The sequence below is a fragment of the Vulpes vulpes genome, chromosome X (genome assembly GCF_048418805.1).
Source record: "Vulpes vulpes isolate BD-2025 chromosome X, VulVul3, whole genome shotgun sequence".
NCBI classification, from domain to species: Eukaryota; Metazoa; Chordata; class Mammalia; order Carnivora; family Canidae; genus Vulpes; species Vulpes vulpes.
The window spans coordinates 79,004,451-79,027,375 of NC_132796.1; the positions used below are offsets into that span (position 1 = coordinate 79,004,451).

At 35.4% G+C, this 22,925-nt stretch overlaps 1 protein-coding gene across 1 annotated transcript in view; it reads left to right on the forward strand.

The window, feature by feature from the left end:
* The window catches only part of COL4A5 (collagen type IV alpha 5 chain), a 270,709-nt gene that overhangs the window by 243,349 nt on the left and 4,435 nt on the right, over positions 1–22,925 (forward strand). Inside the window, exons 41-47 of the mRNA XM_026014911.2 lie at positions 152–337; positions 9,665–9,798; positions 12,858–12,930; positions 13,066–13,137; positions 14,621–14,749; positions 16,121–16,219; positions 18,219–18,431. Coding sequence (XP_025870696.1) covers positions 152–337; positions 9,665–9,798; positions 12,858–12,930; positions 13,066–13,137; positions 14,621–14,749; positions 16,121–16,219; positions 18,219–18,431 — 906 coding nt within the window. The remainder of the gene's footprint in view (positions 1–151; positions 338–9,664; positions 9,799–12,857; positions 12,931–13,065; positions 13,138–14,620; positions 14,750–16,120; positions 16,220–18,218; positions 18,432–22,925) is intronic.

Consider the following 22,925-nt stretch of genomic DNA (forward strand, 5'->3'; position numbering starts at 1 on the left):
GTTAGGGATTTGGTGGGAGATAGAAATGATCCTATTGAATCCCATCACTTGTTCTAACAAGAATGAATAGATTTAGCCTTACAGGCAAGCCTAATACAGGCAGTATCATTTAAAGTGTTCCCTAATGTCACTTTGCTTTTATATTTTATAGGTCAAAAGGGTGATGGAGGATTACCTGGCATTCCAGGAAACCCTGGCCTTCCTGGTCCAAAAGGAGAACCAGGCTATCAGGGTTTCCCTGGTGTCCAGGGTCCCCCAGGCCCTCCTGGCTCTCCAGGTCCAGCTCTGGAAGGCCCTAAAGGCAACCCTGGGCCTCAGGGTCCTCCTGGAAGACCAGGTATGTACATGAGTAGTAGGGGAATGGTCTATTTATTCATTAATTTATTTCATTTTGCTGGCAGGCTATTCAGTTTTTAGGACTTTAGACTCTATAATCTAAGAATTTCTTACAAGTAAAATAGCTTGGTTTATACCTAGCTCCATCCATTTCTGTGGCATCTAATAATTCTTTTCAATAACGCCTTTCATCACTTAAAATTGAACTAAAACCAACTTGGAGGAAAAAAGGAAATAGTGGATTTATTGGTCTTTTTATTAAACATAAAACTATACTGATAACCTGGCAGCAAAATGCCATCTGCATTTTTAATGTGAGCTTCTCAGCATGTCATCACAGAAATCATTTTAGTGATCACCCCATAGATGCTTGTGGTCCATACCAAAAGTGTTGCTATGGTTCTGTCATAGCATGACATGATCAGCAAATGTCACCAAGCACAATAAAAACATTTTATCTTCTCTAGGAACTAGGCAATCAAATTTATCTTCAACATCACAGCATGATTAAATTGAATAGCGATTTCTTCATACCAGCTTCATGTCTATACCTCATTTGTCTCGTGTTAACTGCTCTTGTAGTCTCAATTTTGCATCCAATGTTCACTTTTCATTTTGTGTATGTGCTATGTCACTTCATTTTGCTAAGTTTGGAAATGCTTGTTTTCATCCGGGATTAATGTTGCTGAGCACAATCACTGGTGATAGATTATTAAGAGATTTTTGGGACTTCATATTCAATTTTTATATTTTGAGTAACTTAAAATTTGGCCTTCACTGATTTAAAATAATAAGAGAAATCTAAGGTTAAAGAAACAAAATTGTCCTTTCAACCTTTGAAAGTCTCTGACTTGTTTTTTGAATGTTTTAAAAATGAAAGGTTCCATTTAAATTACCATAGACTCTGAAGTAATTGAGTTAATTTTAATAAGATATGCTCTGAAAACATGAATCAAATGGGATCACATACTTTGTTCAGAGGATCACTTTCAAAACCAGATTTTATCTAATCTGACTTGACTGTTTATAGAGGGTATTTAGAATTTTACCTCTTTTTACTATTGAAGAAAACCAGTGAAAACCTCCTCAGCCATATTAACTCTTGCATGTAAAGAAATGACACCAATGTCTTGCTTGGTTGTGCATGCAATAATTATAAAATAAACCAAACTATTATCATTTTTTATATTTTAATCAGCACTCTGGTTATTTGTTCTTTACTAGTAATGGAGCTCACTGTGGAACATCTTTGTGAAATGTGTTAATGTGTTAATGTAAAGACATTAGTCACAAAAATGCTTTAAAAAATTTCTGTTTCTAAATAGTAGGAAGAACACCTCCCTGAAGAGTAGTTTGTGACTTCTCAGTTTGTTCATAAACTACAAATTAAAATGGAGTTTGAAACCCAATTGTCTTAGAATTGGTTGTTTTTGAGTTTGTGGTAATGATTATTATCAAAATGTGTTTTTTTGCTTTTCAAAATATTACATGTGCTGTCTTTATTTTAGTGCTGATGTTAGGTGGTAATAATTTGGTTTATCTAAAGGTGCATGAATATGAACTTCCAGAGTATTCTTTTATTGAATTAAAGTTTAACTTGAAAGAAGTTAGTGTAATGCTTTAGTTTCTTGGTATTGCTAACAATTTGATATTTTTCTTTTTTGTTAATGATGACATTGGGCCTTGGTGAACTTTGATCCCTATCCAGGTCCTACAGGTTAGCTCCTTAACTCCAAAGTAGTAACTGCATGAACCTTGAAACTTTCCTTATATTTTTATATATATTTATATGTATGTGTGTATATATAGTTATACATATATATGCATACATATATGTATATATGTGTATATATATCATCTTATATATAATTCTCTCTCTCCATATATATACATGTACCTAATATTTTCAAGTGCTTGAATATATTTTAAGAGCATATATGCCAATTCAATTCTTACATGTTGGTCTATCTCTGAAATTTGAAAGAACTGTAGAGTCCAATGTTTCTGTCTATTAGAATAACCCCAAATTATCTAGTTAGGAAAACTAGTTTAACATTTTAAAATTCATGTATCTTTGTCATTTGTAGTCAAAAATTTATAGTACCCAAAAATGTATTTGAATAATATTTTACCTTTACTTTCAGTGTTGAGTATATTTCTTATTTTTGTTTTATATCCCTTAATGTAAATGAAATCAAAATATCCTTCAAAAAGGCATTCTTTTTTTTAACTTTTTATTTAAATTCCAGTTAGTTAACATACAGTGTAATATCAGTTTCAATTACAATTTAGTGATTCAACACTTGCAAACAATACCTGATGCTCATCACAAAAAGTGTACTCCTTAATCCCTGATACCTGTTTCATCCGTCTCCCCTCCCACCTCCCATCTAGTAACCATCAGTTCTCTATAATTAAGAATCTGTTTCTTGGGCAGCCCTGGTGGTGCAGCGGTTTAGCGCCGCCTGCAGCCCGGGGTGTGATCCTGGAGACCCGGGATCGAGTCCCGCGTCGGGCTCCCTGCATGGAGCCTGCTTCTCTCTCTGCCTGTGTCTCTGCCTCTCTTTCGCTCTCTCTGAATAAATAAATAAATAAGTAAATAAATAAATAAATAAATCTTTAAAAAAAAAGAATCTGTTTCTTGGTTTGCCTCTGTCTTTTTTCCCCTATGCTTATTTGTTCTGTTTCTTAAATTCCACATATGAGTGAAGTCATATGGTATTTTTCTTTCTCTGACATATTTCACTTACCATAATACTCTCTAGCTCCATCCACATTGTTGCAAATAGCAAGATTTCTTTCTTTTTATGGCTCAGTAATATTCCATTGCATGTATATACTACATTTTCTTTACTCATCAGTCAATGAACATTTGGGCTGTTTCCATAATCTGGCTATTGTAGATAATGCTGCTATTAAACATCAGGGTGCATGTATCCCTTTAAATTAGTATTTTTGTATCCTTTGGGTAAATAGGGTGAAACTGTTGGATCATAGGGTAGTTCTAGTTTTAACTTTTTGAGGAACCTCTATACTGTTTTCCACAGTGGCTGCATCAGTTTGCATTCCCACCAATAGTGCAGGAGGGTTCCCTTTTCCCCACATCCTTGAAAAGATACTCTTTTTAAAACTATAATATGTATTATCAGATCCTGCAAATATGCAATTCTTGACTTGCCACAACTCTTATAATTTTTTAAACCATTCCATCTTCACATTTTGGGTTGTCACAAAGTTCTAAATTCTCCTGCTATGAAAATGGATGAATGGGTACAGAATAAAAAAATCTATACAACCAACACAGATCAGAAGCCTCTTAATCTCATTTAAAAGTATATTCCTGAGTTCTGGCTATTGGGAATGGCAGGAAATTTTCTCTTATGAGTTAAAATTCATAATTTCTCAAAATTCTTTTTTGGAAGCCATTTATTTCTATCTGAATGGATTCCCTAGTTACTTATTCCTACTTCAGTCCTTCCACAAACCCATAATTTCATAGAGCCATAGAGTATCTGATCTAGAAGAGACCTAAGTTTTACACTTTTCAAAGAGATATTACTCACCAGTCACTTGTTAAAGATGGCAAGACAGGTTTTATTTGAGACTGTTGCAGTAGGGGAGAAACAGTTGTGATGGGGGAAAGAGACTGAGCTCAACTCTGAATTCAAGGGTAAATGAGGATTTATAGTCAACCAGCGGAGTGAGGGAGTTAGTGGATGAAAAATTACTAGCAAGAAACATCAAGGGCAGGTATATTCTTGCTAAACTGGCCCAATGGAATTCTTGCTAAAGTCAGGCCAAAGACTTAGACATCTAGGTAGGGGGATGAGGGACTTGATCAGATATCAGCAGTGGGAAGACTCCCCCTAAAGCGACTTGCTAAACAATTCTTGCTAAAACTGGACTTCAGCCTACCAAAAACAGGGCCCAAGAATGAGGCCTAGTTGAGAAGGCTCAGAGGAGCCTGTCTAAAGTGTATCCAAGGAGAGAATCTTTGTCACATATGAGAAAACTAAGGCCCAAAGATGTTAAGAAGCTTACTCAAGGTCATACTCTTTAGCTGGGAATCTGACTTAGGGCTTTCCAGTGCTCTGTTAAGTGTCTGTTTTACTAGTAACATATATCATCCTTTGATAATGGCAGTTGTATGGATCAATGCTTATGATCTGGCTTCTGATTCTAGTTATAATAAGTGATGAAGCAAAGTTGCTTCTGCCATTTTAGGAGACTCTTAGTTATAGCAGACTGGACCTTACCTCTACTCTCTTGTTTTCTGTTACCTTATAAGTTTCATCAATCCCTATTAACTGCTTCTTGTGTTTTTCCTAAATCGATGTCATAAAAAAGATTAAGACAAGTGCATACTATTTAACTATCACCATGATAAAGAGAAAACTTCAGGCATTCTTTGAAGTAATTTTGAGTACTCCCCTGTCTGACTTGCATACAAGTCTGTGGCCTTGATCACTTCCAGATTTTAGTATTCATACCACTTTAAAACCAATTTGACATCTTATTTACCAGATATACTCTAAATTACATAGTTATTGGAACCTGGTGTCTATGGTGTTGTTTTCTTTGCAACAGTTGGAAACTACAACCTTCAGTGGAAACTGTATTTAAAATTTGCCAATAAATTCATCAGCTTACCTTTAGTTATTACCACTTATGTACAATACTTTAGGGTTTTTATTTTATTTTTTCAGTTAAACTTTGTTAGGACATTTGAGAAATAATGGATTGAGAACTTCCTGTACAAAATTGATTTGGCATATAACTTATTAAAATTTTACCTCTTAGAAGTTAAGATCTTAGAAGTTTTGCTATGATATGATCTGAAGTTTTTTCCTTGTTACTTTCTCAGATGGAAATACATATTTTAATACTTTTATAAGCATTCTAGTTATTGATCCTTTTATAGCAAATACATATATAAAATGCCTTTACTCAAACTTGGAATTACCTTAGGTAGGAATTCTATTTTATTTAACTAATTGCGTGGCCAGACTCTTTCAAACTGTTGTCTTGAGTCAGTTTGCTCTATGTGGTTTAGAAACCATGTACACAGACAGAAGCTGATTTTTAGCCTTCTGAATTTCAGATTATCAAATTCTTTAAAAGTTTTATTACCTAGCTGTAACAGTTATGTTTTATATTTATGTGACATGCCACCATTTATATCATATAATGTACTTTTATTAAAAGCTCCTTGAAGGCAGAATTTGGGTCTAGATAATCTTTGTGTTCCCTGTAGCACCCTGTACATGGCAGATATGAGGTCTATATGTTTTTTAAAGATTTTATTTATTCATGAGAGAGAGAGAGAGAGAGAGAGAGAGAGGCAGAGACATAGGCAGAGGCAGAAGCAGGGTCCATGCAGGGAGCCCGACGTGGGACTTGATCCCGGGTCTCCAGGATGCCCTTGACCGAAGGCAGCGCTAAACCACTGAGCCACACGGGCTGCCCAAGGTCTATATTTTTTAAATGAAATTTGATCTTTAATACAACTCTGTGAGGGAGGATAGGGCAGATAACACTGTTGCCATTATGTGGGTGAGAAAACAAGCTCAGGGAAATTGAATTCTCTATAGTCCCATAGATGTAAACAGTAGAACTGAAAATGGACCCCGGGTCTTCTAATTCCTAGGATTCATGGCTCTAGCACAATTTATTCTCTCTGCTAACCTCAGAGTTTATAAATCATAGCAAGACTTCTAAGGAAAGGAAATTGTGTTTATAGTTAATTAACATTAACCAAGAGTTCTCCTATTTATAGTCTTTTTATCTTTTTTAATGATCCTTCTTTTAATAGTTAATACTCTGATTTAATATGTGCATTGAATAATAATAAAGAAAATGTGATATTTTCTGTGTTTTGGGGTAGGATATCGCATGTCAAAATATTTTAATGTACCCTTTCACTGATGGTCTTCACATTTTTGGAAAATTGAGCTCTTTAACACTCAATGGTGAACAAATACATATTGTTTCTTTCTCTTTGAATAACTTGTTATAAGTAATAATTCACAGAAGAAAGCTTCTTGATGAGTTATGAAAAAAATCAGAATGTGGCTTTATAGAATGATTTTCAAAGAAGGCAAATAGCAGTATAGTTGGTAATGGCCATTGTGTACTTGTATTTTAATTTTTCCATTTAGTCACCTATGATCTTTGTATTTTTGTCTAATGAGGCCTTTAAACTTAACTGTACCTCTTTGAGGTAGTCTGAACATATCAAGAAATTTGCACTTTTGAGTTTTTACCAAAGGAAAGCGGAGGCCAAGATAAACGTAAGCATTTATCCAATATTATCCCTTTGTGAAAGGAATGGAAGGCAATCAGTGAAATGGTACTGTCTTATCAACTTTAATATTTGAGATGCTAACTTTTGGAAAGCCATAGTAGCAGTGTTAACATGATATCTTTAGTAGAGTTTTCCATTTTTTGGATTAATGAAAACTAGCAGCTTATTTCCTATAATAAGCTCTATTTGAAAATGTTTGGCTCTCTATACTTCTGTATGGTTCTGTTTGCATACTGATTATTCTGTAGGTATGAGAAATGCTGGCAAAGAGGTTTATTGTTTAACTTGTGCTATAATGTGAACCACTTCTAACTCATAATCTTATTTTGTACTGTGTGATGTCTGATACTGCTAACATCGATCTTTGGGCTTTGGTGAACTCTGATCTTCCCAGGTTTTCAAGGTTAGACTGGTCAATTCTTTTTTTTAATGTTTTGTATGTATGATAAGAGAAATGCACTTTTTTTGCTGTAACTCAGAAGTCATTGAAGAGGGCTATTATCCTCAAATACTACCTGCTCTGGTATTTAGCATATTGGTGAAGGTAATGTGACTTGTTTATAATCAAGTTTGAAATGACATAGGTCTTTGTAGCTTCAGTTATTTATAATAGGTAATACATATGTGAAGACATGTTGAATTTTAAACGGATATACACTTACTTTAAGTGTACTTTAAGACTGCAATAAGATTTTTAGACAGGCATCTGGCATATTGATTTTTGTTGCTTGACATTGCTCTGATATGTTTATGTAGCTATTTTCAAAAGTGGAAGAGGGTTACTATTGAGTACTATTAAAAATAATACGTATATGTCCCTTATATCATTAGCAAATCATTAATTTAAATTTGAGGGACTCCAGAATAGCAGGTCTGAATTAATAACATGTAAATTTCCCAATATTTTCTTTTAACAGCAGAAAGAACAATTCCTATAATATGCCTAGTTTTTTTTTTTTCAAATATTCTGATAACTTTTAAGACTGGGAAGAGGATCATGAAAGATTCCCTTTTCTCCCCCATCTTACTCTTACTTTGTCATTGTTAGGCTGATTAACAGTTTATTTTTTCCCCAGTAAGATGATTTGCTACCTGTTTTCTAGTCCATATTATACATTATGGTTGAAACTAATAATTTTGCTTAGAAAACCCTATCCAGGGGTGTGAACTCAGCAGTTGCTTTTGTTTGTTAATTTTAGTACAACCTACTCCAATCCTTTCTTTATGATTGGGAAAGGAATTTCTAAGTGTGTCTTGCCTGGTTGCTGGCCTTGGGAGACTATATAATTTAAACTATTTAAAGATAAAACAATTGTTGTACTGTTGTAGACCTGCTTCCTCTTTCTCATGGCCATATAGAATAATCACACAGAAATAGCTAAAAAATTTTAAATGGGCTCATATTTTAAAGGTATGTTCTTACTTTCAGTTTTACTAATAATGAAGGTAATAGTAGTAATAATTTTTTAAAACCTCTTACATAATTCTTACTATGTACCAGGTACTATGTTAAGTAATTTATACGTATTTAATCCTTGGATCAACCTGATGAAGTAGGTACTATTCTTATTTCCATTTTAAAGAAGAAGAAATTGAGCCCAAAGAGATTAATAAACTTCCTAAGGTCTAACAGCTAATGATTATTGGAGCTGGGATTACCTAGCCTTCCAGCTCCAGTCTAGCATTCTTAATCCATATGCCATGCTGCCTTTTTAGCATGTAGTCACTGATTCTGGGTTTTAAGAGTATTGGAAGGGAACTAAAGTCTGAATTTTATCTCAGATCAAAAAGATGACCCTTTGTCCATTGGTAAGCATGAACTCAAGTATTCTAAATTCATTTGCCTATGATATTTCCTTCAAAAGTAATCTACACACTTTTGTTTTTTGTTGAAATCAATGAAAAACTAAGATTACCAAAGGAGAAAATGTGTAAGTCTGTTGCCTGTTTGTTATTTAATGCATAATTAGTTTCTTAAGGCAGAACTAGTTGGTTTTAGCTTCAGACACTGCTTAACAAGCAAGTAACAGCTACTTCCCACCTAGTGACAAAAGATGTGGCCACTGATAAGATCTCGGTTGTTTAATGGACCTGATATCTTTAGAATGAAAAGTTAAAAACATAGCTTAGCAAAATCCTATTTTAAATAATTGTATTTATTCACAAGACATATGCAGAATTTTTCTTCAGAAATATTTGAAATGCAAAGAATATGAAAACATGTTTAAAATAAATTCAAAGGTACTATGTTGAATTAATAAATCTCTGATGCTAGAATATTACCATATATTAATAAGCATGTCACTAAAATGAAATTAAAATTACTTTGCCTAAGTAATTATCTTACTTGTGTAGTAATAAAAGCTGAATAAAACTACTTACAAATACCACTTATAAAATAACTATTTATAAGTAAAGCAATCTGCTGATAATCCCAATGAGACAAATGGATTGAATCCCTTTAAGAAACGCTACTTAAAGTGTGGTCTGGAATCAGCAGCTTTAGTTACAGGGCACTTGTTAGAATGCATATTCACGGGCCACATTCCAGTCTTTCTGAATCCAAAACTCTGGGGGTGAGCCCAGGAATCTGTTTTATCAAACTCTCCTGGGGATTCTGATGTATGCTCCAATTTGAGAGCAGTGTCCACTGAGCCACCTGGGCTGCCCTGGTGTTTGTTTCTTTTCGCTTAAGTGAAACACTTAAGGATTACAGAAGCAGTCTTTATTATAATGTCCTGAGTAGTCCTATCTTTAATTATGAGCTTATTAGATTTAACATATAATAAAAAATATTTAACATATAATAAAATGCAAACTAAAAGGAACTGCAAACCAATGTTAATAACAAAAAGAACACAGTCTAATTTATATTAGAGAGTCAGCACGGGTCTGTATGTTTTGATGTAGTCTGTATCTTATTCTGCAAACTAATAGGATTAGATGACTGATATTTTAAAAGCCAGGCTTTTGTACTACTCTTATGCTATACTGAAATATGGCCATTTGTTGTGCATTGTCAAGGTCTACCAGGTCCAGAAGGTCCCCGGGGTCTCCCTGGAAATGGAGGTATTAAAGGAGAGAGAGGAAACCCAGGCCAACCTGGGCAACCTGGTTTGCCTGGCTTGAAAGGAGATCAAGGACCACCAGGAATCCAGGTAGAAAATGGGAGTAAAAATTTGATGAGAAAGGGATGTGGATATTGCATACAAAATGAGAATTCTAAGCTACATTATTTTTATTAGTATTTACTGGTTAAGGCATGCCTCACCAGTGAATTACAAAGGAAGAAAAAGGCAGATTTTCTGTCTTCTTCCAACTAAAGGAACTTTGCTACTTTATAGTTAAAGGATTCCTCAGAAGATATTTGACTTGATGTCATTGATATGTATGTTACTTAAGTTTGAGAAACCTCCATTTCAGTGAAAGCAAATTCATAAAAGAAGACAAATATATTAGAGCATTCATTGCATGTGGATAAGACCATTCATACGGAAGTAATTATAGTTGAGTGGGGATATTTTAGACTTTGAAATTAGAGTTAGGGCCAAATTTCATCTCCACTGAACACTTCTGTTTTGTGTCTATGAGGAAGGCAGATAGATACTTTAGGTTTCTGTCTTCACCTGTAAAAAGGAAATATCATATCTCCACATTTGCATTCATATACTTTCCATATTGGCTTAAGTGACCCAGAAAGTTATATGCTTCTTTATGGATCATTAACACTGCTTGCATTCATTTAGGAGGATTGTTGTTAGATATCACAACCAGCACAACCTGGGCTTCATCTTTTAATTCTGATGACTGCTTTATAGCAGAAAAAAAGAAAAAAAACATCTAAAATAGTAGTCCTTAAAACTTTCCAACAACAAACCTTTTTTCCTCATGTCATTACTATTCTTCTAGACACATACTCTTAAAATTTGAGACCTCTCTTTATTCATTCTCTATTTACTCCCTCCTTATTCATTTCCCAGGTGCTTCCAGTTCATATGCCTCTATGCTTGATACCAAAATTTTATAAATCTAATATTATAAAGTTCTATTCATTTTATTTTGTGCAAGTTCTTAATATTTGCACCTTTTCTAATTTTTTAATGGAAATAATACTAAACAGAAAAATTTCAAGAATGGTAAAAAAAAACAAAAAAACTTTCATGTATCATTTACCCAGATGGACTAGTTGTTAATGTTTTGTCCTATATGTTATGTATGCATATATAATTTATATATATATTTTTTTTTGTATATGGGGAGAGAGAGGGAGGGAGAGAGAAACATTTGAGAATAAGTTGCAACTATCATGCTTTTTTAGCACTAAATACTTCTGTGCATGAGATTTCCTAAGAGTAGGGATGCCTGGGTGGCTCAGTGGTTGAGGGTCTGCCTTTGGCTCAGGTCATGATCCCAGGGTCCTAAGATCAAGTCCTGCATCAGGCTCCCTGCAGGGAGCCTGCTTCTCCTTCTGCCTGTGTCTCTGCCTGTCTCTGTGTGTCTCTCATAAATAAATAAATAAAATCTTTTAAAAAAATTTCCTAAAATTAAAGATATTCTTTTATACAATAAAAGCACAGTTATCAACTTCAGGAAATTGAACATCAATATAAACTTTTATTTATACTTTATGTACTGTAATTATATCAGTTGACCTAGTAATTGTCCCTTATTGCATTGTTTTCCTCTAAAATAGACCAAATTATACATTGCATCTAACGGTCATATCACTCTATGCTCTCTCAATCTGAAACAGTTGCTAAACTATTTTTCTAAATTTCATGATCTTTACGTTGTTGAAGGAATGTATCCCCTTCCTATTTTTTATTTTATTTTAGTTTTTTAAAGATAGATTTATTTATTTATTTATTTATTTATTTATTTATTTATTTAAATGGGGAGGGGCAGAAGGAAAGTGAAAATCCCAAGCCGACTGTGCTGAGCATGAAGCCTGATGCAGGGCTCGATCTCACAACCCTGACATTATGAACTGACCCCGAAATTAAGAGTTGGGCGCTTAAAAGACTGAGCCTCACAGGAGCCGCCCCCCCCCCCCCAGTTTTTAAAACAGAATATTCCTTCTTTTGTCTGCTATTTCTTCATTCTAGTTATGCATCCCCAGCTGGAATACTACATGAGTGATGTTGTGTCCTCCATCAGACATTTAGGCCCACAATGTTCATCTCTTCCTCAATGGTGATCTTAATTTTGATCATTCCAGCAAGTTATCTGGTTTCTCCACTGCGTGGTTACTACTTTTCCCCTTGTAACTAATAAGCAAAACTATGGAAAGACACATTAAGATCATGCAAATATACTGCTCCTCCTCAAAATTTCCCTGTATATTTAATATCTATTTATTTTCCTCAACCAAACAATGTAGTGGTTGAATATAGTGAATAGTGGCAAATGATGATTTTTCTACCTCTAGCCCTAATTCCACATTTACCAGTCAGCCCTTTGATAGGCGAAGCCTCCCTTCTATTCCATGTATTGTCTGTTTATTATTTAGTATGGACTCATAAATTCTCTTTTTTATAATTTTGTAAACTATCATTGTCTATTCCACTGCTCAAATTATCCTGGATTTGGAAACTTCTTCAAGCTGGATCCTAACATGCCCTGTTTTTTTTAGCCATTTCTTACATGTTGGAATAATATGTTCCGGGTTTGCCCCTTTTACACTCCTACTAATAAAGTTTCATTATCCCATACTTATTCTAGACTTAATCTCAACTGTTCTTCTTCCCATAGTTTTCTTGGCCCTCAAACCCAAGTAATAGGCCCTGCTATATTTTTTTCTAAGTCTTGCAGACTTTATCATTTCTGCACATGTGATTTTAACTGAAGCATTTATCACCTCAGTGCTACACTAAAAATAGTGTCTTTGTTCATGATAGTAAAGTAATGGCTGCCATTTATTAAGTATATACTATATAGCCATTCAGTTTTCTAAGTACTTAATAGCAGCCATCTCACTTAATCCTCACCAAAAAAGCCATGAAGTAGATACTATTAATCTCTCTATGTTAGAGGTGAGAAAACTATGAAAGAGGTTAAATAATCAACTCAAGGTCACACAAGCTAGTAAGGGGCAAAATTGGGATTTGAATCCTATAAGTTTGACCCTAGAGCAAGTGCTACAGATGAATATAAATACTTATAACCTCACTCCCTCCTGCAATTTTTTTTTCTAAAATTAATGATTTTGTTTTCTCAGGGTAATCCTGGCCGGCCAGGTCTCAATGGAATGAAAGGAGATCCTGGTCTCCCTGGTGTTCCAGGATTTCCAGGTATTTGAAGGAATGTTTTGAAGTTCCCCTTTTATATTAAACTCCTTTGGGATAAGATACCCATTTTCTGATTTGACTGGGTAAATGCTATGACTTTGTTGCTTTGCTGTGCCATTGTATGCATCTTCTTTGCAGGTATGAAGGGACCCAGTGGAGTACCAGGTTCAGCTGGCCCTGAGGGGGATCCAGGACTTGTTGGCCCACCAGGTAAGACTTATTCTAGGAGTTAGTTATAACTGATACTTAAGCACATTGAAGAACTTGAAAGTTTGCATTAGGCCTGAACTCAACTTTTAGAGTCTCAATCCCCAATAACTGAGAGGAAGTAGGCAAAACTCTTCCTCTATTTTTTTTTTAATTAATTTTTATTGGTGTTCAATTTACCAACATACAGAAAAACACCCAGTGCTCATCCCGTCAAGTGTCCACCTCAGTGCCCGTCACCCATTCCCCTCCAACACCCGCCCTCCTCCCCCCTTCCACCACCCCTAGTTCGTTTCCCCGAGTTAGGAGTCTTTATGTTCTGTTTCCCTTCCTGATATTTCCCAACATTTCTTCTCCCTTCCTTTATATTCCCTTTCACTATTATTTATATTCCCCAAATGAATGAGAACATACACTACTTATCTCTTAACCTCTCGCTTTTGTTAAGAAAATTTTGAGTCCAGATCTTTTAAGTTTAAGATAGATGCAGGACCAACAAGAATGCTTCATTAAGATTTTTATTAGCTTTTTACTAACTTTGCCATATTCAGTTGAACAGATTACAAGAGCAAGTCGTTTTTAATTGAAAATATTTTTAATATGAAAATAGTTCTTTTTGCTGGACACTTATAGAAGTGTCCTATAAACTGAAATAGGACATCTACTAAATTCCCTTACTACTTCAGTGGAACACTTGACAAGCACAACAAACAGTAACTAAGAATGATTTTAGAATCAGAATGGAGGGGATCCCTGGGTGTTCAGCAGTTTAGCGCCTGCTTTTGGTCCAGGGTGTGATTCTGGGGTCCCTGGATCGAGTCCCACATCAGGCTCCCTGCATGGGGCCTGCTTCTCCCTCTACCTGTGTCTCTGCCTCTCTCTCTCTCTCTCTCTCTCTGTCTCTGTCTCTCATGAATAAATAAATAAAATCTTTTTTTTTTAATTTTTTATTTATTTATGATAGTCACAGAGAGAGAGAGAGAGGCAGAGACACAGGCGGAGGGAGAAGCAGGCTCCATGCACCGGGAGCCTGATGTGGGATTCGATCCCGGGTCTCCAGGATCGCGCCCTGGGCCAAAGGCAGGCGCCAAACCGCTGCGCCACCCAGGGATCCCAATAAATAAAATCTTTTAAAAAATTTTTAAAAATGAATCAGAATAGACTTGTCAGGAAATAGAATTTTCTTCCCATGACATCTGTGTTCACAGATTTGTAATGGGTTAGACTTTCGAGTAACTAAGTCATGCTTCAAGGCTTGAAAATAGGGACAATAGGCCTAATTTTTCCATTGACAGTAAAGAAATTATTTATTTCTTTTAGTCTTCTGGGTGAGATGATGGCTTTCCCTAACAGATTTCCCAATATTTCAATGCATGTAATTTGTTTCTTTTGCACCAATTTTTATTTCGACCTTAGGACACTTTGGCATCCATTCCTTCTGGCCTTTGTCTTTCTTTCCTTCCAATTTGTATGTTTTGCATCTTAGGTCCCCCTGGACTACCTGGTCCTTCAGGACAGAGTATTATAATCAAAGGAGATGTTGGTCCACCAGGGATCCCAGGCCAGCCTGGATTAAAAGGTCTACCAGGACTACCAGGACCTCAGGGCTTACCAGGTACCTTTGCAGATCATCTTTCCAAGCCTTATCTGAGAACATATCCCTAGTTCTCCTTTTACTTGTCATAGTTTGTCTCTGAGAAGAGGAGTCTCAACAACTAGTAGAATACCAGACCACCACAGATCCCATTTCCTTTTTTCTTGAAAATGTTAATTTTCTCATGCTCTAATTTCCTTTATGCCCAGTCTAATCTCTTCTAGCTAGTTCCTCTGGCTGTTCTAATTTGAATGGTTAGGTTAATGTTATTAAAAACTTTATAAAAAAATAAAAAATAAAAAAAAAAATAAAAACTTTATAATGAAATTAACATGCATTTCAGATCTTGTACTTTCTCTATCCCAACCACCAGAAGGATAGAAAGCTAATTTGGTGGGCCATCAACTCCTCACTATGATGCCCCATGATTTTTTTTTTACCGTCTTAACCATTTTATTTATTGAAGTTCAACTCGCCAACATATAGTATAACACCCAGTGCTCATCCCCTCAAGTGCCCCCCTCAGTGCCCATCACCCAATCACCCCATGCCCCCGCCTGCCTCCCCTTCCACTACCCTTTGTTCATTTCCCAGAGTTAGGAGTCTCTCATGTTTTGTCACCCTCTCTAATTTTCCCCACTCTAATTTTACACATGTTTAAATGTACAGTTCAGTGGCATTAGCTGCATCCACATTGTTGTGCAACCATCATCACCACCCACTTATGTAAATCATCTTGTGAACCGACACTCTGTACCCATCAAACAGTAACTTCCCTCTTCCTGTTCTCCCAGCCCCCGCTAACCACCATTCTATTCTATGTCTCTGAGTTTGACTACTCTAGGTATTTCATGTAAGTGGAATCATATAGTATTGGTTTTTTTTAAATTGGAGTTCAATTGGCCAACATATAGCATATCATCCAGTGCTCATCCCATCAAGTACCCCATAATTTTTAAACTAACTCTTGTCTAGTGGGCCATTTGACTCTATACAGCCAATTTTGATTATACAAGAAAGCTAGAAACTAACTTCAGTCTTTCTTGCTTACTAAGTGGTTGGTTGTTAGTCTTTCCATAAACTAAGTGTACCAGGCAGTAACAACCTTACCTATGGGGAGAAAGATAACAAAAGTTAGGTTTTGCTCTCCTGTTTAATTCTGAGGCAAAGAGAACACAACTGCCATATTAGGGGAATCTCCACAGAGACAAACTGATTGTTTAAAACTAAAGGTAAATTTTTGTCCCAGGCTTAGGCTGTTCCTTTGTGTGCCTGGATTAAAGACAAGACCAGACTATGAATTTAGTGACAGTCAAGGACCTTAAATTTCCTAGATTTGTCTAGATATGGAATTATCATACCCATATTTGAAGTCCCTTTTTTTTCCTGTAGGTCCAATTGGCCCTCCAGGAGATCCAGGACGCAATGGACTCCCTGGCTTTGACGGCGCTGGAGGGCGCAAAGGAGACCCAGGTCTGCCAGGCCAGCCAGGTAAGACAAGTAAAACACTGCTGTTGATAGTAGTCTCAAGTCTGAGAGAGCACTTTTTAAAGTGCTCCCCATTAGAACTTTGAGAGTCAGAGTGGCATCTTACGCTGAGATGACAAATTGATATTCAGGTTTTTAGTTCATTCATTAATAGGTGTTCCTGATAATATTGAATCTGATATCCAGTAGATTTCCAATATGTTCTCAAACTACTTACAAAAAGAATCTGAATCACCTTGCAATAAAAAAATACAGGCAGAGAAGCTTAATAGACACTTTTCCAAAGAAGACATACAGATGGCAACAGACACATGAAAAGATGTTCAAAATCACTAATCATCAGGGAAATGCAATCAAAACAACAAGATATCACCTTATGCCCATCAGAATGACTAGACTCAAAAAGACAAGAAATAGTAAGTATTGGCAAGGACGTGGAGAAAAAGGAGCCCTTATGCACTATTGATGATAATGCAAACCACTGTGGAAAACAGTATAGAGATTCCTCCAAAAAAAAAAAAAAGAGAGAGATTCCTCAAAACATTAAAAATAGAATTACCATATGATCCAGTAATTCCATTAGTGGATATTTACCCAAAGAAAACAAAACACTAATTCAAAAAGATGTACCCACCACTTTGTTTATTGTAGCATCATTTACAATAGCCAAGATATGGAAGATACACACACACACACACACACACACACACACAGGAATATTACTCAGCCATAAAAAATAAATGAGATCTTGTCATTTACAACAACATGAAGGGACCTAAAGGGTATAATACTAAGTGAAATGTCAGAGAGAGAAAGATAAATACCATATGAGTTCACTCATATGTGAAATTTAAGAAACAAATGAACAAACAAAGGAAAAAAGAGACAAACAAAAAACCAGCCTCTTAAATACAGAGAACAAACTGGTGGGTGCCAGAGGGGGGAGGTGGGCCGTGGGTGAGAGAAATAGAAAAAGGGGATTAAGAGTGCTCATTATCATAATGAGTACTAAGCAATGTATAGGACTGTTGAATCACTATATTGTATACCTAAAACAAATATAATACTTTGTTAACTATACTTCAATAAAAAAATTAAAATAAAAAAACACTGAAGATTGCTAAAACAAAAAATCATTACCTTAGTAGATTTTTAATATGTGTTAGCAACTCTAGACAATATAAATATAACTAAATAATATAAACATAAAGAATATCTATTGGCAAAAAATATCAGTGGCAGTAAGGCAAAGTGATAATACCTATGGCCTTCCTGGAACCAATATTCTACCATTTCATTAACTGTATATCAGGGAAGAAACAAGTTAGTGTCATCTTCATCACATATGGGCATTGCTGTGGAGTTTCCCCAAAATGCAAATGCATATATACAGTGGCAAAAGGCCTGTACATAAAGAGAATTTTAAAATAAGTTCAAATCAGTAAGTTAAACAGAGAAAGGGAACAAATAGTAAATTGAAAATAGACATTTTGAAAAGGCTGCTTTAGTAGTGCCGTGCCTATTCTCTAAACAAAAAGGTATGCCTGAGAATAATTCCTCAGACAGATTCAAAGGAAATGTTTTTAGCACTGAAACTGGCAGACTGATGGCAACCACACCCTTCCTTTTTTGCTGATGAACAAAACAAACTGAAATTTTGTCATGGGGTTTGGACTCCTTTAGTAGAGCAAGAGACTAGATAACACACAGACTTCCCAAATAAGAATCACTTCTTCCCATCTAATTTTCCATCGCCCAGTACTCATTTAGTACCTAATATTGTCAACCAATTCCATTAGAAAAAATATGTATTTAAATCTCTTTGAGGGCAGGGACCATATTTAATTTATCTCCACATCCATATCTGATAGTACCTTAATACGCACTCTATAAATATTGACTATATTAACAAATCAAATGAGGTTATACTGTATTGTCAGTAGCCATAATAGTGGATCAGAGTTTACTTAAATTTCATATACTGACGATTCCATGGAAATAGGTACCCGTGGTTTGGATGGTCCCCCTGGACCAGATGGAATGCAAGGTCCTCCAGGTCCTCCAGGAACTTCCTCTATTGCCCATGGATTCCTCATCACACGTCACAGCCAGACAACAGATGCACCACAATGCCCACATGGAACTGTCCAGATTTATGAAGGCTTTTCTCTCTTATATGTCCAAGGAAATAAAAGAGCTCACGGTCAAGACTTGGGTGAGATAATTGGCTTTTTTTTTTTACTGTGCATTTTGTTTTGTTTTGAAAATCCTGTTGGATTTTGGAGTAGCCTTGGACAAAGTGTATCTCTCTAATTCTTTTGGGGCTTGAAAATTGAATACCATGTCAAGGGCAGCTAAATGTATTCACTGTAAGTTTTACATAAATAATAACTTTTCTTTAAATGACTTAGTTATCTAGTATGAGGTACAATTCTTGGCCTAAAGCAGCACATTTTGGGAAGGGCCACATGTACTTTTTTAGCTTAATTATTAAGGAAATAGATTCCCTGGGCTCTCTACAGTATAACAGTGACTTAAATAGGCAGTGTTTATTCATTGGACATAGTTTTTTCTTCTCTGATACTAGTCTTCATAAAGTTAAAAGTTCTGAAGACAATCTTGCTTTTCTAAACTAATGAAAGTAAAGTCATTTCTTAATTATGCTAGTTTATAGTTCCTAAATTAAGTGTTTTACCTTTGTAAAGTATTATCAGAGTAGATTAAAGCCATACAAAAACACCATACTTCTATATAAAATACACTTCAAAGGCAGCCTGGGTGGCTCAGCGGTTTAGCGCCACCTTTGGCCCATGGCATGGTCCTGGGGACCCGGGATCAAGTCCCACATCCAGCTTCCTAGATGGAGCATGCTTCTCCCTCTGGCTGTGTTGTGTCTCTGCCTCTCTGTGTCTCTCATGAATAAATAAATAAAATCATAAATAAATTAAATAAATAAATAAATAAAAATACACTTCATGTAATTGTGTTCCCATGCATTTTTTCTGTACTTTGGTGGACAGATTGGTTGATGGGATGAGGCTGGACTGGATGACTCTCAATACCTCTTCCAATCCTCAGCATTTCTTTTTGTGGAATTTTGACTTTGGATTTCAAACCCTTTTATTTGACCTGTGGCTGCCAATTTGGGGGATCATTATCCCCTTTGTCTCCATAGAGACATTTAAGAAGATAGTCTGGGCTTCCAGTTTCTCACAGGCGAGGTCATTTTATGAAGCCAAATAAAGTAGGAGTTTGCCCAATAACTTTCTTCTCCCACTTCTACTTTTCTTTGTCTCCTTTTCATCTTTCCTCTACTATTTTTCCTTACTTTGTTTACTTTCTTTATGTAACATCTTCTTTTTCTAATTTTATAATTGACAAATCTTCACTGTGAAAATATTCTTATCTTTTACATAAATCTCTCTAGTCTTCTTCCCATAAAATTGTTCTCCTTTTAGGCCATTCTCTTTTCACTATCAAAGTCTTAACTTATACCTATAATCAAGCTTGTAAACTTTAAATCCCTGACCTATGAAGTCAGGGAACCATTGGAAATTTTTGAGCACCGTGAAATTTAAAAATGTAATTAAAAGAGATAGTGGAATCTGTTATCCAGTACATTACCGTAGCTTTCAAAATGCATGTCTTTGATCAAACAAGGGCTGTCATACTATGTATTCAGACTTGAAGGCTACAAACTGGCCCTGACTAAGGTACAGTATAAGCCTCAGACATAGGAAAGCCATGATATATATAGGACCCAAGATCCCAAGGGTAATCTCAGATTGCAATCGCATCTATGGCTCCCACAGGGGTCAACTTGAAGAGAGCTTGATGGCTAAGCAAAAAATGGGGACAGCTATAGCTTTGATGTTATTAAGGAAACAATCACATGATCCAATAAATACAGTCTGTGTTGGATTAGTGAAAGGATTATGGTGTGTAAAAAAGAAGGTGGAGGTCACAGATGCAATACTAAAACCGTTCTGTATAGGAGCAAAAAAAAATACTAAGAATCATTAGTCTATTAAAGCCTTATAATTTTCGAATATAGGAGGCGTTGAGAATTCATGAGATTTTTCTTCAAAATTATCTCTGAAAATTCAGAATTCTGCATCATTGTGGGTAGCCTAAAGCACAGATGCAACCAAACTCCTCTGTCCTCATCATTGTGGGCCTTCCTTTTATGTACGTCTTCCTTTTCTTTTCTTTCCAAAACCAGGGCTATTTCCAGCCTTGTCCTCAATTGGCATTGATGTGAGTTTTATTTTTAAATTACTTTATAAATAAAAAGCATGTTGATTTCCATTCTCTAATTTGATTTTCACAACTACGATCAAGAAAAATATAGGACAAGTATTGTTTTCTTATATTTCATACACACACACAAAAAACTGGCTAAGAGCTTAAATGACTAATTGAAACCCACACACTCAATGATAGAGATAACTGAATTCAACACCTACCAATGCTAAATCCATCTGTTTTCAATTATGCCAATTTGTCATTCATGCTCACATGACCTTGAGTTAGTAACCTCTCTCTGATCCAATTTTTTTCCTCCGAAAAAAATTAATTAGGCTAAATCAATGATTTTCAACCTGGGGATCTTCTGAAAAGATTCCTAGACCCATCCCAAACCTCTTTTATAAAAGTTTCCAATGGTTAGGATGATCCACTAGGTTTAAGAATTGTTGATCTTTTTTCAGTCATCTTCATTCTGAGATAACCGTACCCCTTTGGATACATGAGGAATTTCCAAGAACTACACAGGCATAATTTCAAAGGAATCAATTTTCAAATACTCAACTTTCATATATACTTTCTCCTGGAGTTGAACTGCCTGTGTATATGCTTTGAATAATCCCATTTCCCACATCCCTTTTCACTATCACCCATCTCCCACTTTATGAAAGAATCATCCTATCACATATTGTCTTGAAGTGTGAAAACCTCTGGAAGACAAATTCAAAGGGACAACTCAAAATAATGGTTTCGTTAAAGCCTCCATTAACTGAGGCTCTATAATTCACTTTGGATCCATCTCATTAGAAAATGCATTTCCAACAAAAGTTTACTTTTTTGTTTAGTAATTATCAAAAATTATCATATCTGTATTTTTATAAATTCTCAATGTAATGATGACAATGCACAAAAATCTTTAATATGTAGTCTTATAATCATAGAAATTTTTTTAAAGTTATTTTACATTTTTGTTTAAGAGAAATATGATAGGACAATCAATAAAAACCAAAAAATAAAAAAACAATTAAGATCAAACTGCGTGGGCAGCCCAGGTGGCTCAGTGGCTTAGCGCCACCTTCAGTCCCGGGTGTGGTCCTGGAGACCCGGGATCGAGTCCCACGTCAGGCTCCCTGCATGGAATGGAGCCTGCTTCTCCCTCTGCCTGTATCTGTGCCTCTCTCTGTGTGTGTCTCTCATGAATAAATGAATAAAATTTTTAAAAAAATCAAACTGCGTGAAAGAAGTAGAATGGACATATAATTTCCAGATGCAAAAGAAGCATTGAATGACTTCCACTTGTTAAAGATGAATTTATGTACTTTTAAAAATGTTTATTGTTAGGTTTCAAATCATTATGTTAGATATATTTAAAAGACAGAGAAAAAGTTTGTTTTTAAATATAAATATTCACAAAACACTAGACATGATAGCTGGTAACATTTGAAACGTGATTTGCAAAGTCCCAAGCTCCAGTATCACAAGGTGGAGTATATATAGAAAGGTAGCTTTGGACCCAAGAGACAATAACAAATATCTTAATAACTGGCATAGTATAAATTTGAAATTCTGATAAAAAATATATCTAAACTGAAAAAAGTGTGAGAGGGTGCACTGTTTTTCATCATTCTTTGGTGAGTAAATGAGAATAAAAGGTCTGATCACTGGTAATGATAACCCCTATTGCCCTTATCAGTTCTGAAATTCTTTGTCCTTGCATCTTTTCTTTCTCTCTTATTCTTTTTACTTTTATTATTCATCTCCAAACCTGTTCATGGTTGCTGTTCATATTGGTCAGCACTAACAGTTGTCCCTAGGCTTAAAGAGATTGCAAAAATAAATAAGATACATGCTGGAGATGTCTTCAAAGAAGAGAGAGTTGCCTGGAGAAGAAGTACTAATAAGATATTATAGGAACTCTGGGGTAGCCCCGATGGCGCAGCGGTTTAGCACCGCCTGCAGCCCAGGGCGTGATCCTGGGGACCCTGGATCGAGTCCCGCATCGGGCTCTCTACATGGGGCCTGCTTCTCCCTCTGCCTGTGTCTCTGCCTCTCTCTCTCTCTCTCTCTTTCTCCCTCTCTCTCTCTCTCTCTCTCTGTCTCTATGAATAAATAAAAATTAAAAAAATTTTTAAAAGACCTTTAAAAATATTATAGGAACTCTGTGTGTGTTCTTCACTTGTTCACAATAAATTGCTCAAAACATTCTCCATAAGACACCATTGTTTATAAGTGCATCACCAGTGTAAAAACTGTAGAAAAATATATAATGAACTACAACAATAAATGTCTACATAAATTATATGCTATATCCTGATTTTAGAAATGTTAAAGATGTAAGTAAACATGCATCTTATAGCTAAAGAACTGAATTATATTTATTGTCTAAGAAATGTAGACAAGTTTCTCCTTGAAAGGTTGTTAGGGTTTCAAAAGAAATTAAAGTATCATCATAGTACAGTCCTTC